This window comes from Ochlerotatus camptorhynchus, unplaced genomic scaffold (genome assembly GCF_037179485.1).
Source record: "Ochlerotatus camptorhynchus isolate MF236.1 unplaced genomic scaffold, CSIRO-AGI_Acam_v1.1 ptg000696l, whole genome shotgun sequence".
NCBI classification, from domain to species: Eukaryota; Metazoa; Arthropoda; class Insecta; order Diptera; family Culicidae; genus Ochlerotatus; species Ochlerotatus camptorhynchus.
This window is the reverse complement of record NW_027041172.1, coordinates 9,610-26,186: the sequence shown is the minus strand read 5'-3', so window position 1 is coordinate 26,186 and position 16,577 is coordinate 9,610. Positions and strand designations below refer to the sequence as shown.

Genomic DNA, 16,577 nt, shown 5'->3' with positions numbered 1-16,577 from the left:
TGCGACATAGTGGAAGCGTGTGAGCATAGTTGGAGCATATACCCTATATAATTTAAAAATCAGCTAGGAAACTAACTTCAAAATGAAGCATTTTAGTCACATGAAGGTATTACCTGGGTCGAACTAAGATATAATAAATAGGTATAGGTCAAAATCAAAAGTACTTGAAACACGTTTAATTTTAGATTACAAGCACAAGTGCAGGTACTTAATAAAGCATGGGTTATGATTGATTTTTCCATAACTATCTTGAAACAATACATGCGGAGTCCAGTGTTCAAGCGGCCAACATAGGCTAGTCCTTCTGCTGTATTGTCAAAGATAGAAGCAAAATTTATTCAAATGGGTCAAGTCTTGAAAACTAAGCTGTCACGCAGAAAAAGAAAAAAAAATAACCACTCTCTGAATGTTTCACCTGTTTTTGACGTTACACGTTTTGGCGCTTTTGGTTTAATGTTCATATGTTCATATAGGAGATTTGATTGAAATTTTCGTATATATATAAAAAAAAAAAATATATATATATATATATATATATATTTTTTTTTTTTTTTATAGTTACTGGGTCATTCGTGACTTGTCCGGGGTGAGATTTGAACTCGTGACTTTGGCGTGAGAGGTATGGATGTTAACCACTACGCCGGGGTCGACCCCATATATATATCTATATATATATATATATATATATAATGCTCAAATACATTCAAAAGCGAATATCCCAATAAAACTAACTGGATTCATGATGCAATCTCCAGCTAAGTTAGTTACTCATTATTTGAACTACAAGTTTTGAAAATCTGAATGAAATCGAGAATAATGAAGCTTTTTTATGATAGAGTGTAGGGGTGTCATTTTTTCATATATTTGATCCAAATTCCCCATAAAAAATTCAAACTATAAGCGCCAGCTCATCTTAGAACCAAACGAGCTGAAACTTTCGGATAATGGTTTTCTCACCTAAAGCAACAAATCTAGGGGTTGGTCCGTGGGAAATTAGAACTTTTATTTTTGTGGGCCAGTCTTTTGCCCCACCTTACCTTATCTATGGTCATTAGGATCTGAAGGTAATCAAGAAACACCCAAAGCGGCGTCGGTGGTGTAGTGGTAAGCGTGATTATCTCTCACCCCAGCAGGCCTGGGTTCAATTCCAGTCGGCACCGCCAGGATGTTCTGAGGCATAACATCTCTGATCACGGAAGGGAAGTAAAGCCGTTGGTCCCCGGTTCATGAGTTGATGGGTCGATAGGTGGTAGGGTCCAGGTGTGGAAGCTGCCTCCCTGGCGTCGGTAGCATTGTTGCTCAGCACGGAAAACAAGATCGACAGAAAACAAATCAAGGGGAAAAAATAAAGCACGTTATTTGTTGATTACGGCCAAAAAGTTTAATCAATTTTCAGTTGGCTAATGATAAACTACTATAATATTTATGCCAAATACCGTACTCATTAGAAAGCGTGCTATTCTAAGGCGAATACCAGCCAATCCCACCTTCATACGATTAACGTCAATACATTGACAATATTTCTGTATTCACATTATTGTCAATAATTCACATCACTTCAATATATCGATACATGTGGGGTTCGCTTAAGATAACTGTCTATTTTACCGATCTACCAATTATCGAAATGCCATTGCCTACTACACATTACATGACATTATTCGAATAATAAAAATCGGACATCACTGGATGAATGTGAAACGTCATTTCAAATAAAAGGTCCGTTCATAAATAATGAGATAATTTGAAAGGGATAGTAATCTTAAATAACATCCCCAAAACACAAGCGCTGACCGATTGTAGAGTTTTTTTTTTTTTTTTTTTTGATACTTTATTATAGAGATTTTTAGCCATAGGCTAGTTCATCTCTTACCGATTGTAGAGATTTTTTTTCGATTTTTTTCATCTAAGATTTTTTTAAAGAATAGAGGAAAATTTTACTCACTCAGTGAGCAACCACCACCACCTGCTTTTTTTACCTAAAGGCTTCTTCTGGAGTTATGGAGCGTTTGATAATCATTAATTTAAGCAATGTATATTTTTGTTTGGATCATAATCTATACATATCCTAATAAACAATACGAATACAATTAAAAATTAAAAAGTTACAGACAATTGCTGATGTCCGTTTTATTATTAAGGACTTGAACCTCGACTTGAACTTTTATGTTGCTCGTGTTCTGCCGTTCTACGCATATCAGTCCCATGTTTCAAAAGTTGCTTCGGAGAAAATCGCGAATAATGTTTCGAATCATTTTTGCTCATTGGAAGAAATATACGTTAAAATAAGTTACCGCATTGTTCACATTTCAACAGAATCAATATGTTTTAGTGAAAAATACAGAAATTACCTTTAATGAAATCTGTTAAGCCTATTTTTATACGAACAATATTTAATGGGACTGTTATGCCTAGAAATTTGCAATGAAGTAGGATATTCTACGCATGTTAGTCCCACTAGAGACTGTTACTTTCAGTGTTGCTTTGATGGCCACGTTGCGTTTGACGTCTTTACTCTTGTGCTTGCATGAGCGTGCTTGCGTTCTCCGCGAAGTTTTGGAAGATCCTGGATAGTTTGTATAGCTTTCCATCAATAAATTATACCAACAATAAATTTGTTGACATTGCTACTTCTATAAAACTATTAAAAGTATGGGAATTACAAGAAACTAATGATGAATGTACTATTTAGAACATAAACTTCTTAACATCTTGTTCTACTCCTTAGCAAGATGAACGTAGGCCTAAAGGAGATTGTGCTTAATCATTTTGAGTCCAACCATAGATTTATGGCGGCTGACATGCTGTGGACAAAAGATCAATACGTTACACGATCGTGGATTGTGGGCTTCGATGATTTCAAGAAATACTTTGGATGAGTTGACATGCACATGCAAATTTCTTCCGTACGGAGTTGACCTTTATGCTGCGTATTATCATATTATAAAAGGGGCTTTCATGCAACACGTCGACACTATAGGGGGAGTGTGGGGGTGACGAGTGTCTACCTAAGTGTCTAATAATGCAGTGTTTGAAATTAGAAACTGGTGTTTTAATATGAAATCCCGTTTTTCTTAATATTTATCAACATAAAATAAAACTTCCACTTCCTAAAATGGTTCATACCGTTTCTTTTGATTATATAAATCCTGTTTCAATCATTTGTGTACACAAATCGATTCGTTAATGATAGATTCAGTCAAGAAAATCTTTGTGGGACAATTATGCGTAGAATTTCAACATGGGACAATTAGGCTTGATATTGTTTTTATACAAACCTAGAACAAATTTCATTCCAAAGTCAACCTAAAAAAGTACTGTTTTATGAACAAAAGTGAAGAACGACCAAAAGTAACATGGGACAGATATGCGTAGAACGGCAGTGTTGGTGTTCATTCAACCAAAACACAAAAGAATGCGATGTGGTTGAAACAGCTCGCACCATTTAGTCTGATTTAGTTCTACCAAATTAAACTCGGTAGAGATTTTGACATAATACCACGTGGATGTTAGAGAAGAACAAGAAGAAACATCCTCTGTGGTATTTCTTATAGTCATTTCACCTCAAAATAGAGAAAATTTTAAAATGGGTATTCATTGAGACAAGACAGAAATATCCGAGTAAGTACAGGCAAGTTTTTTTCCCTTGATTTGTTTTCCGTCGATTTTGTTTTCCGTGCTGAGCATCAAGCTTCCACACCTGGACCCTATCGACCCATCAACTCATGAACCGGAGGACCAACTTTACCTGGCGGCTTTACTTCCATTCCGAAGAAAGGCATGATCAGAGATGTTATGCCTCAGAACATCCCGGCGGCGCCGACTGGGATTGAACCCAGGCCTGCTGCTGGGATGAGAGGTAATCACGCTTACCACTACACCACCGGCTTGCTGTTCGGGCAAGTTCGAGTAAGTGCGGGCTGTGACATTATACAGACCTAGTGCTATTATCATTTATAATAAAAAATGTTACAAAAATAAGTTTTTTTTTAACTTTATTAAGTAAATCTCCTTCTTCTTTCAGGTATATTCACTCGATTCTCCGGTTACGTTCCAATGTGCTTACTCACCGGCCCTTGCTTCAGCACGATGCGGTAACATGGAACGTATCGCTGAGCAGATTGCTACACTTTGCGCCACTCTTGGAGAGTACCCATCGGTACGATACCGGACGTAAGTATAACAGGTTGTTCAACTTATTGGTGGGTTGAAGAGTGTCTACGACAGTCCTCACATAAAAATGTGAAGATTATCCACGCAAGGAAATGTGGTGATATTTTAAATTTCTTAAAAACTGTCCACATTCAATAAAATGGCTTGAAACCCAACATCGAGAAAAAGGGTGGGCTATTTGAACATGTTTTTTTTTTATTTATTTTTATTCTCATTTTCGACATAACACAGATATTTTTCTGTTTATTTCCAGCGAGTGGGAAGGCAACATGGAACTGGCCCAAATGGTACAACAAAAGCTAGATGCATACAAAGCAGATGAACCAACGATGGGTGAAGGTCCAGAAAAGGCCAGATCTCAACTGTTAATTATAGACCGCGGGTTCGACTGTGTTTCTCCGTTATTGCATGAACTGACCTTGCAAGCAATGGCGTACGATTTGCTTCCAATTGTCAATGATGTATATAAATTCATTCCATCACCAAATGCCGCCGAAAAGGAAGTTCTTTTGGACGAAAATGACGACTTGTGGGTTGATCTACGCCATCAGCATATTGCAGTTGTGTCACATAGTGTTACTCAGTATTTGAAAACATTTACTGAGTCGAAGAGAATCACCCAGACTGAAAAACAGTCAATGAAAGATCTTTCACAAATGATCAAAAAAATGCCACAGTATCAGAAACAATTGTCCAAATATTCCACTCATCTACATCTGGCTGAGGATTGTATGAAATCGTACCAGGCATATGTAGACAAACTTTGCAAGGTAGAGCAAGATTTGGCCATGGGCACTGATGCCGAAGGAGAAAAAATTAAAGATCATATGCGGAACATCGTGCCGATTTTGTTGGATCAGGCAGTGTCTAATTATGACAAAGTTCGCATTATTGCCCTTTATGTGATGATTAAAAATGGTATCTCCGAAGAAAATCTGACAAAACTGGTTACGCATGCCCAAATAGAACCAAAGGAAAGGGAAATGATCACCAACTTGCACTACTTGGGAATCAACGTTATTGCTGACGTAAGTATAATTTCACTAAGTAATTTAACTCGAATACCCAATAGTTTCCCCCAAGAACAGCCATAGCAAAAGTATTTTATCGCTGATTTTAGGGTAATCGTAAGAAGTCATACAGTGTACCAAGGAAAGAGCGTATCAACGAACATACCTATCAAATGTCCAGATGGACTCCGGTCATCAAAGACATCATGGAAGATTCCATTGATAACAAACTAGACGAACGGCACTTTCCGTTCCTTGGTGGACGCAAAACAGCCGGATTCCATGCACCAACCAGGTAATAAAAAAAATTAATTATTGACAAGAAAAATATCATCAAGATGACATGTTAAAGTCACAATTTTGTCCAGTTTTTTAACCTCATTTGAGCAATTTAAAAGGACGTTTCCTACACGGGAACCGCAAAATACCCAATAATGACTATTAAAGACTCAATATTGACTACAAAGTTCAAGTTTTCTAGGGAAACTGGGATTACCCATTAAATGAGCATTTGTTACTCACAAATGAATACTTACTAGGGGTAGACGGCACAACATGGCCTCCCTAACGTTGACATCATTTTTATGTGTAATAATTGCTATTAATACAGTCATTCGTTGTCTACCCTAGATCTTTCATGTCTGTTCTAGCACCTGTTCGGGATCATTCTTCTGGGTTTCTTCCATACTCCACTGCCGTATATCAATTGTATATAATGTCTCGTGACAGCCATTTGGGTAAGCTGAGGGATGTCGTCGGTTTGTGAAGGCTGTTATGACGACAGAAACATTGAGAACCTGGTCATAAAGAAATGTATAAATACAGCCCATTCGGTTCACTACGTTCCAAGCACGATGATTTTAGCAAAGCGGGTATAGATGCGACTGTTTTAATACAGCTTTCATTCGTTCGTGCGTGCACAGCGCAATACACTTCGAATTCAGATATGAACGTACGGTAGCAAGCGGTAGTAAAGCACACAAAGCAACAGTCAATTCAGGTATAAACCAACTGTCGCGAGGAGGCTGTACTATTTGGAAGCTTGGTTGTAGTTACTCATAAATGTGTAAAATTGGTGGCCTTCGGCCAGCACTTCTCTCGATTACAATACAAGGATCTAGCTCTTCTATTTAGCGACTACAACCAGTCTGGGCTTGTTTGAAATATTTCCGCGAACGATCGTCCAACCACCGACATTCTTCGGTCGTACATGCCTGCTTCCTGCTGTGCTCATTTGTATGCGTTTAACCTGCATGGTTAAACGCATTTTTTTTTTATCTAGTTCGTTTATTTGTAAAGCTCAATCGCGTTAGCTTTATGGAGCCGATAATTCATTGTTGTTTGTTTGTAACAAAATTCACTTAATTCTATGTCTAGTAGGAGTTGGGCCGAATACTCGCGGCTTACCCGAGATTAGAGGGGTACATTGTCGAAGGATAGGAAAAGAGGAGGAGCTTGGGGGTAGGGTTTCGTTGTCTCATCAGCGGGATGTCGCCAGTATGTATGGTAGTGTGGTTCTAGATTCGTCTGGAGTTCGACCGGCTATGGTGACCAGTGGGCGACGATGAGACTCATCGAGACAGAGGACAAGACAAACAAAAAGTAATAAAGAGATACAAAAGACAAACGAATTAAATTCTTTTACTAGACATTTGCAGAAACACATAAATCGACTGCATATAGCAGAGATCGCGGGTACCCAACGCCAACACGTCTCTGATAGGGATACAGGGTTGTCTTCCTTAGGCCTCGAGGGTACTCAAAAGTCGCTCTCTGGCGGCGTCATTATATCGTAACCGTTTCCACACCGACAGATGTTGCTGTCCACGAGGTTTATTCTATGAAGTCACGACTTAAGCCCAAGTTAACGTAAATTAATCATGTACCAAACAGAAACTCTCAGCTGCTTGATCTTGTGCTGGTGAACGAGCAGTGTCTCCGAACCATCTGATCCATTTAGATGCACCGATCATCTAATGTTGGAAACTATGAAAACACCGTTGATATATGGACTTTCGTAGAACTGACTTCGTTGCATTCAATCACTCACTGGCCCTGGTAGATTGACAGTTTCTTGGGTAAGTGGCTGGCAAAACCTGCAACCGGATTCCTCCTGGGGGGGACGTGCTATCAAATCAGCCTACTGATCATTCTAGTATGAAATTGGTTCCAAACGTAAACAAATCCTGTAGGTTTCTTAAGGCTTGTTTACGTTTGGAATCAGTTATGCGAGGTAGGCGACGATTGTTCGTATTTGACAGCCACCTCCCCCCTTGGATTCCTCAGTGAATGACCGAACTTACAAGAAATGTTCGTTCATGTTCCCGTTTTTCAAGAAAGAAGACGAGCGAAAATTGATAATCATCAACGACGCTTTATTTGCCAGCTGTAGAAGCTAAATTTCTCCTGACCAACATGGTTTCCACCACAAACGTTCGATCTCAACAAACCTCGCTCCTTTCGTTTCCCTATGTGTACGGAATTTGGTGGACGTCGTATACACGAATCTCAAGGTTGCTTTCGACCAGGTTGATCATGCCATTCTACTTGTCAAACTCGAAATGCTCGGTATCTCTCAAGGACTCACTCGATGATTTGAATAGTATCTTACCAATCGGGCGTTTTGTGTGAAAATCGGCTCTGCTCAATCGGAATATTTTCAAACAACACAGGCGTTCCTCAAGGCTGCAATTTAGGACCACTGTTATCTCGGTTTTCATTAACAAAATCAGTTTGATGCTTCCATTACTATCGATCATTCTATGCAGACGATGTGATGTACACTGAAAAATACGAAAAAATAAATTGATGTAGACCCCCCGATAAAACATTTCCATACTAGTCTCATATGAAAGCAGTGCCTCTAAAATTTCGTTTCGTGGGTGTTTCAGCGATACTGATTTTATTTAAAATTAGTTTTTCTTCCAGAGACACCATGAAAGATGTTCCATGCTGTCTAAAATTTTCGAATCCATTAAAAAGAGGTTTTGTTTAAAATTAATAGTATTTCAATTGTTTGTCAATAATTACTCATTTTAATTCTCATGAATACATATGGATGAGACGATCATTTTGTGCTGATGTATCGAAATTCGAAAACTAATTAATAAATAACAATGATAGTATCCCTAATAAAACAATAACGTACCCGAACTAGAGTCGGTATATAATGAGTCACGCCAAGAGTGAAGCCAAGTCTACCTATTGGACTGTCAAACTGGCTACCTATCGTGCAAAGTAAACAAACATTACGATGCTATGAAAGGTCCACGAAAGGTATCGCAATAAAATATAAAATATAATCGAAGAAATGATCATAAACACGCAGTGAGCATTAAATTGTCATGGGATACGTTTAGTAACGATCAGTAATGAGAATTTCTACTATTTTTGTTAAGATGATTGGACAAAATCACTGATAGAATGATTTACAACAGCCGCTATTTTTTTTGCTCGCTAGAAGTCATTTGAATTTGATGTAGCAGTCCTCTGTTGCCAAGTGAAAAGAAAGGAAATCTTTCGAAAACCGTGATGCGAGTTCAACTGTTTTTCTCTTGGCGTGACTCATTATACACCGACTCTAACCCGAACAATAACCCAAATGATAGAATTATTCCACAAATGATTTGGATGATACTCTGAATACGTCGTTAAGTAAAATAACCCTACAACTTTTATTAGGGATGTCACGCAGTGCACTTTTTGTCGTTTCCCTTAAATTATAAATTCTTGGTCTCCCAGCCCGTCCAGCATGATATTGAGCCCTCCCACCTTCGACAAGGTGACAAAAGTGACCAATGGGAGGGAACCTTGTACGTTGAATGCTGATTAGACACATTTATTGAATATTTGCAATAGCAACTACTTCCGATAGATTTGATTCAATACAATTTCGTCAATGAGACGAATTGTTATTTAAGTTATTTCTCGTAAATCCATTATTCAAACAATTTTGTATGCCCTTATTAATATGTTTATTTACTTTCGCTTCACAGCAGTGCGCGATACGGCCATTGGCATAAGGACAAATCCCAGACGGCGGTCAAAAATGTTCCACGCCTAATTGTGTTCGTCATTGGTGGTGTAAGTTACTCGGAAATCCGTTGCGCATACGAGGTGACGGCGGCAGTAAAAAATTGGGAAGTCTACATTGGCTCATCACACATCTTAACGCCAGAAACATTCCTCAGTGACCTGGGCTCATTAAACAAGGAGTAAAGTCAATACAAGCTTAAAACGTTACAATTAGATAATCTTTACAGACCTGTACGCTACATTGATTCAATTAAATGTGCATGTTTTAACATAAATTAATATCAAAACTGATACAATTTAACATTTACATAGTTGTTTGCTTTGTTATTATTTAGAATTATGTACATACATAAAACGCGGAAATGAATACATAAGACATTAATCATTCATATATTCCAGCTTAGGTATAATCAACAGTCTTGTATCTTCATCAAAAGTTTTTACATTTATAAGTAGTATTTTAATAGCTGTCCGGAAAATAAGAATAGAATTGTGTTATTAGTACAGCATCTCTTCAATTAATCAAACGCATTGAATATATAGAAGTGTACCTATCTCATTCCTCTTAAAACTGTTTACTTATAATAGTATCATATCACATCCAAATAACGAGAGTACTACGAAAGGCCGAATCACAAAAGGTCGAAAACACAAAAGGCCTTACCCTTCTCTTACCCACAGTTTACCACTTACTGGTTTTTCCCAAAAAGTCAGCAAGTGGGAACACATCTATTCATTTTTTGTGAATGCAAACCATTTAACGAGCCGAGTCGATGGTGCGAGCAGGAAGGCTAACAGATTGTTTGGATGCGGTTTTCAACCAATTCAGTTTTTGATAAATTTTCGGCCTTTCTGGCTTTCGGCCTTTTGTGATTCGGCCTTCCGTACGGGTCCCCAAATAACATCTGTTTCATGTTGCTAAATAAAATTCCCTGGGATTTCTAGGTTTTCCCAGGACATCATTGAAAAATTTCCAGGTTTTTGAAATTGTTTTTATTTTGGTTAAAAGAACAATAATCACGACGATGAGGAGCATCGGACGTCTCAGTGCAAGATGAATTATATGAAGCAGATGAACAAGGTCATGAAACTGACGCTGCGCTACGGAGATTCCGAAGACAGAATCGTGGCAATCCACCGCGGTATCTCGAAAATTACGTGTTGGATGAAGTCGTCGGATTTGCTGCCAGTGCTTACGAGGAGCCGAACAACTACGAAGAACCTATGAAGGAACCGAAGCGGCGCAGAGCCATGGAGGATGAGCTTGAGTTTCATCGGCGCAACGGGACATGGGAGCTCGTGGAGTTACCTCGTGAACGGAAAGTTGTCGCATCGAAATGGGTTCTGAAGGTCAAGCGGAACGAAAAGGATGAGGTGGTCAAATACAAAGCACGAGTGGTCCTCATCGCCGCAACGGATGCAGAGATGAAACAGATCAGCAAAGGCTTGCAGGAAGACACAGACAAACAGACGTAACTCTTGGAAAAAGTTTTTCTTGAAAATATAGTATCTCAAAACATATGACCTCAGTAACGACATCTCTCGGGCTTCTCGCGGAAAACAAGCTTGCTCGCTAGCTCGCAAATAATATTGCATAAAAGTTCTATAGAATGTATAGAAACGTCAAAGTGATCCGATGCCAGCGCTGCGGCGAGTAGTTCGCGGAACTGATAATATTCAAATCAACCGTTAAATGCATGAACGAAGATACACAATGAAGTGTTACGTCTGTTTGTCTGTGAGGAAGAGTTCGAATTGACATTCTTGGGTGAAGTGCGACACTTCCTAGGGATGGAGATAATACGAGAAGCAGAGTTTTAAAGATCCGTCTACGCAATTACATTAACAAGCTGAGAAGAATGCAATGGATCAACCGAAAACGTCGAAGTCTCCAATGGATCAATGTATTTTAAAACTGTACGGCAATACTGGGAAGACAGTTTAATACTCCAAGGCAAGGTGATTGGACTACTACACTGAAGAAATAATTCGTTGGAATTTCATACGAAATGTTTATGGAATTTAACCAAAAGAATTCATTTTGAATTTCATACGATAGAAATATGAACGCGCACCTCTGTTATCATTTATGTGTCGTATGAAAATGATATGTTATGAGTATGAAATTTACGTTTCATTCGTATGAATTAGAAACGAGAGGAATACGAAAAGCAATCGAATCAACTATGAAATTCATTGTAGCTATTTGTAGTTTTTTTTTCTTGCAAATTAATTATATACATGTAATCATAAATTCATATTTATTTTATAAACAAAGAAAAATCAAACGTTGATGCATTGCATTTGAGTTTTTTTTTAATTATAATCAACATCACTCAAAAATTAACTTTAAAATTTTAAGTGCCGGGACTACAAACTGCCTGGCTATTGACGCCACTAATACTTTTTTATGAGGATACAAAAATGGTGTGTGTTGATTCATCTTGCAGTGGGGTAAGTTGGGGTAAGTTGAAGCACACATATTACACACTAAGATTTTTTTTACAGAAAACTGTAATTTTTTACCGAATATGGAACAGCTGAACATTCGGTAATTTATTGGGTATTTTTGTTTTTTGTTTTACTCGCACTCAGTAAATTTGACTTCGCTCTTACGAGCAGTCAAAATTTGCTGAAACGCATTGAAAATTTTACTGGTCTGATTAAAAAAATTACAATATGTTGAACAAAAATTACCGATTGAATGGTAGCTGGTTTTTTAATCGATTTTCTTTTTTTTTCAAATTAGTTGTTAATAATACGATGAATCGTTCATTTGAATTGTTTTGTTTTCAAATTTATTTGTTCATAATGACAAATGCTCATAGCTGCCACTTTCATAATGTATTCCAATGTTGTAGACCGACTGGATGATGCGATTGTGTCAGTGCACTGCTCACATCTTTGTGATGTGAAACACGAAGCTTCTTCAAGCTCTGAACTCGGAAAATGCTTTTCATTAATGTGCACGGAGAAAAAATACTACCCAAAATTTGAGTTCTTTTTACTTAATATTGACTTCAGCCTTTCACTTGCACTCGTTATTGTTGTCAAAAAAGGAACGAGAGATTCGACCCAACGATATAGTTCAGCCCAATAAGTTACTTTTGAGTAAAATGTATATTCTCAAATTTACGTGAATTGAACTTAATTTTGGGTAGAATATACTTAAGAGTAGGTAATTTGTTTGCTGGTGTTAAATGGAAACTACTATATGCGATTTACTCAAATTTGGGTTATTGGGCTGAACCCCGAAATTGAGGGAAAAGTACTTAATTTTGGGTAGTTTTTCATCTCCGTGTGCCTCTTCAGGGAACGCATATGGGATAGCGCATTTGGCTCCTTGGGTGTGTGCAATAAACAAAACACGAAATTTTCTTGAAAATTACCCCTTTCAATGTGGTGCCTGAGCTTCTCTACATATCCCGGAATCGGCTGACTGCAGAAAAACAAATGATGGAATCTTCATGCATCTGAAGACCTATCTACAAAGTACAATGACAAAAAAATTTAAGTTTTAATTTTACTTACGGAAAAGATCTTTTGTATTTCTTCCATTTTTAACTGACATAACCCCAAAGCTGCAAAATGCGTGTCGATGCATGTTGACATGGCTGGTTCTCAGCAATGCAATGACTAATCGTTATGATTCAGCCACCAATCGAAAGATATGGTTATTTAATTTTATTTTGAATAGATAGAAACCCAATTGGACCTGTGATTGGCCAGCCGGGACGGAAAAACCCGGATAAGTCCCGAGCAAAATGCGTGTCGATTCATGTTGAGCCACTACTTGAAAGGTATGACTATCTACTTTCAAACGGCACAGACAAGGAACCGATTGGCGTTGTGGTTGGACAATCGGAACGATAAAACCCGTGAAAGGTGGCTCTGTGGAAATTCGGATTCACCGGGAAAATGGTCAATTCCTGAAAGTAGTCCTAAAGATCCGCAATTTTTTCTAACTTGCATATAATCATTAGCATAGAAAAAATACGACATCAACATATCGATTCTGCTACCGAGTGGCCAGAATACGATCCTCTGGATATCCGGAATCACCGGGAAAATGGTCAATTCTTAAAAGTAGACCTGAAGATCCGTGATTTTTTTTCGAAAATGTGAAGAATCCTTAGTTAAGAAAATACATCTCTATGCCATATTGATTTGGTCCCGTAGGGGTTATTGAATGCCCTTCTGGATATCCGGATTCACCGGGAAAATGGTCAATTCCAGAAAACAGACCTAGAGATCCGTGATTTTTTATAAATTTCATACAATCATGAGCATAGAAGAAATAAACCTTCACCATATTGATTCTGCAACCAAGTGGCAAGAAAATGGTCCTGTGGATATCCGGAGTCACCGGGAAAATAGTTAATTCTTCAAAGTATACATAGAGATCCGTGTTTTTTCTAGATTTGCTTACAATTATGATCATAGAAGAAATTTGTCATCATCGTATCGATTCTGCTACTGGGTGGCCGGAATATGGTCCTCTGGATATCCGAAATCACCAGGAAAAAAGTCAATTCTTAAAAGTTGACCTAGAGACCCGCGATTTTTGTTTACTAAATTGCATACAAGCATGAGCATAGAGGAAATAATTTAATATTCCATCACTACATCGATTCTGCTGCCGGATGGCCATAAAGTGCCCTTTTGGATATCCGGATTCACCAATTCTTAAAAATGGTCCTAGAGTTTCACGATTTTTTTTTCTTAAATTGCATACAATCATGAGCTCAGAGGAAATATGCCATCACCATATATATGCTGCTTCCGAGTGACCATAAAACGGTCCTCTGGATATCCGAAATCACTGTACAAGGTCAATTTCTTGAGGTAGACCTAGAGATTTATGATTTTTTAGAAAATATGAAGAAGTTCAGTTGAGAAGCGATGTCTCAGCTCTATATTGATTCAATCCCCCGGTGGCTATAAAACGCCCATCTGGATATCCGGATTCACTGGGAAATTGTTTATTTCCCAAACTAGTCCCAGAGATCCGTGATTTTTTTCTAAATTGCTTACAATCTTGAGTATAGAGGAAATATGCCATCACCCTATCGATGCTGCTTCAGGGTGGCTAGAAAACGATCCTCAGGATATCTGGATATATCGCGACAGCAAAAATTGAAGAAATACACTGAATATTGAAAATTGAAGAAATACAATAAAATACTGAAATACAAAGATACTTTGAATTATCCCTGCAAAAGGGCAATCAATCAAAGCAAATCAAAATCTTCCGCAAACAACAAGTTGTAAGAGTTGCACTTGGTCAAACTAAAGAGCCTAAATTTATATTCTTTATAAATTTAGGCTCTTTAGGTCAAACCATTTAAGAAAGTGTAATTAACTCAATTTTCAGGTGTTTCAGCTTCACAGCTTGCAAAAACCGTATTATGTTTGCATCAATTGTGAAGGAGAAAACTTAAGACGAAGAACCGTCAAGTCAGATTACTTATGCTATTTCTGTACGGAAAACTCATCACAATGTCGAGTAAAATGTAACACATTCGGAAACACCATTTGCTCTGCACATCGATCTTGCTATATTGAATATAGATGGCACTGAGAAATTTTCAATGTGTTTTTTTTATGTATAGAAGCAAAACCATAAAATAAGAGATAATAATTTTTACTGATTATTATCTTTCGTTTGTTGTTCAAAAGAATTTATTAACTATTATCCGAAACAATACTAGAATCTCTTTGACAGACTGATGATATCTGAAGTGATATTTATGGCCCTTCGGTAGCAAATCGACCACTTTTCAGGTTAATCCAGGTTAACCCTGCCATTAGTGGTTGTACCACTAATCTCACTAAAAAATGGTGTTCAAATAATCAAAAGAAAATTTCACCTTTACAGGGCTGTTACAACAGGCGCGAATTTCGTGAATTTCGCGGATTTCGCGATTTTCGCGGATGTGTCGCGGATTTGAACTTTCAGTCGCGAAAATCGCAGAAACATTAAATTGACTTCTCGACGCAACATCTCACTTATACCATAGAGGTAACTCTAAGACCAAAAGGTCTCGAAGAAACGTGCTCAACTTTTTGGCTCAGCTCTGGTACTATCTTCGGTCCCAAGCTAATCGATTCACCCCTCGAAACATAGGAAAATCCACTAATCCCTCATTTTATATGTCAAACTTTCATAGCGAATCAAAACAAACATAGTGTAGTACTAGAATTTTGACTAGAATGGGGTACGTAATCGATTTGCTTGGGACCAATAGGCTAGTCAAGTGGTGAGCCAATTTAAAATCGTTAGTTTCGTATTGATTGTTGCTTATACAACCTAGCTAGCGCAGCCCTGTAAAATCGCTTTGTTTATTATTTTCAACCACGAAATCAGCTGTCAAAGTGTTCGACTTGACAGCGGTTTGTTTTTTATTTTCAACCAGTAAAATGCATGTATTAGTGAAACTTCTCACTAATACTAACGGTTGTAGAGAACTCTATGATGTCGCGAAAATCGCGAAGGGACTGATGTGCTGTCACAAAAATTGTGGAATTCAATGTAACCTTTCCGTCCCGGATTATTTTGCTGCCATCAATTTTGTTGTTCATTTTGCTCTCAATTTTTTACCGGTTTAATCCAAACACCCTGCAAATAATCGAGAAATAATCTCAATTCCATAAGTCTCACAGGATTTACATGGAAATTCCATGAGGTCTGTCCAATGTGAGACATTTTCCTTTTTTTTCCCAATATGAACTTAGCATTTTTCGTTGTCACATCATAAACGAATCGTATATATGCGAGTAATTGTCATGTATACCGGATATTCTAGATTCTCCAAATCGTCCTGGAGTTCAGTTGATTTGCTCTACTATATCAACCAAGACTCCAAACAGATTCAAAGTGTCTATGTGGATTGTACCCGACCTATTGCTACGTATACGAGATGTTATGAGTTCTGAAATCGTTCTGGAGATCATATTATTTTTCTACTAGATCACCCAAGACTAATTAAATATCTGTAGTATCGAAATATGCCCAAGCAGAATTGCAGTGTCTATGTGGATCATGCCAACCTATTTCTGTGTATGCCAGATGTTCTAGGATTTCCAAATCGATATTTCGATACTACAGATATTATCCTAGTCTTTGTTGATCTAGTAAAACAAATCATCTAAACTGCAGGACGATTTGGCGAACCTAGAGCATCTGGTATACGTGGACATAATTAAACATTATCCATATAGACGCTATGAATCTGTTTGGACATATTTCGATACTACAGACTTTATCCCAGTCATGGTTGATCTAGTAGAATAAATCATCTGAACTCCAGAACGATTTGGAAACATAAAACATCTGGTATACATGACAATAGTTCATGC

The 16,577-nt window shown here is 37.7% G+C and overlaps 1 protein-coding gene across 2 annotated transcripts in view; it reads left to right on the top strand.

The window, feature by feature from the left end:
* Positions 1 to 9,781, top strand: part of LOC135714699 (protein ROP-like) — a 32,101-nt gene extending 22,320 nt beyond the window's left edge. Inside the window, exons 5-8 of one of the 2 annotated variants that reach the window (XM_065238088.1) lie at positions 4,025 to 4,173; positions 4,427 to 5,201; positions 5,294 to 5,478; positions 9,182 to 9,781. In XM_065238088.1, coding sequence (XP_065094160.1) covers positions 4,025 to 4,173; positions 4,427 to 5,201; positions 5,294 to 5,478; positions 9,182 to 9,401 — 1,329 coding nt within the window. In that variant the 3' untranslated portion in view covers positions 9,402 to 9,781. Of the gene's footprint in view, positions 1 to 4,024; positions 4,174 to 4,426; positions 5,202 to 5,293; positions 5,479 to 9,178 lie in introns of both variants that reach the window. The other variant, XM_065238087.1, reaches the window with a different exon arrangement.
* The last annotated feature ends 6,796 nt before the right edge of the window (positions 9,782 to 16,577 follow it).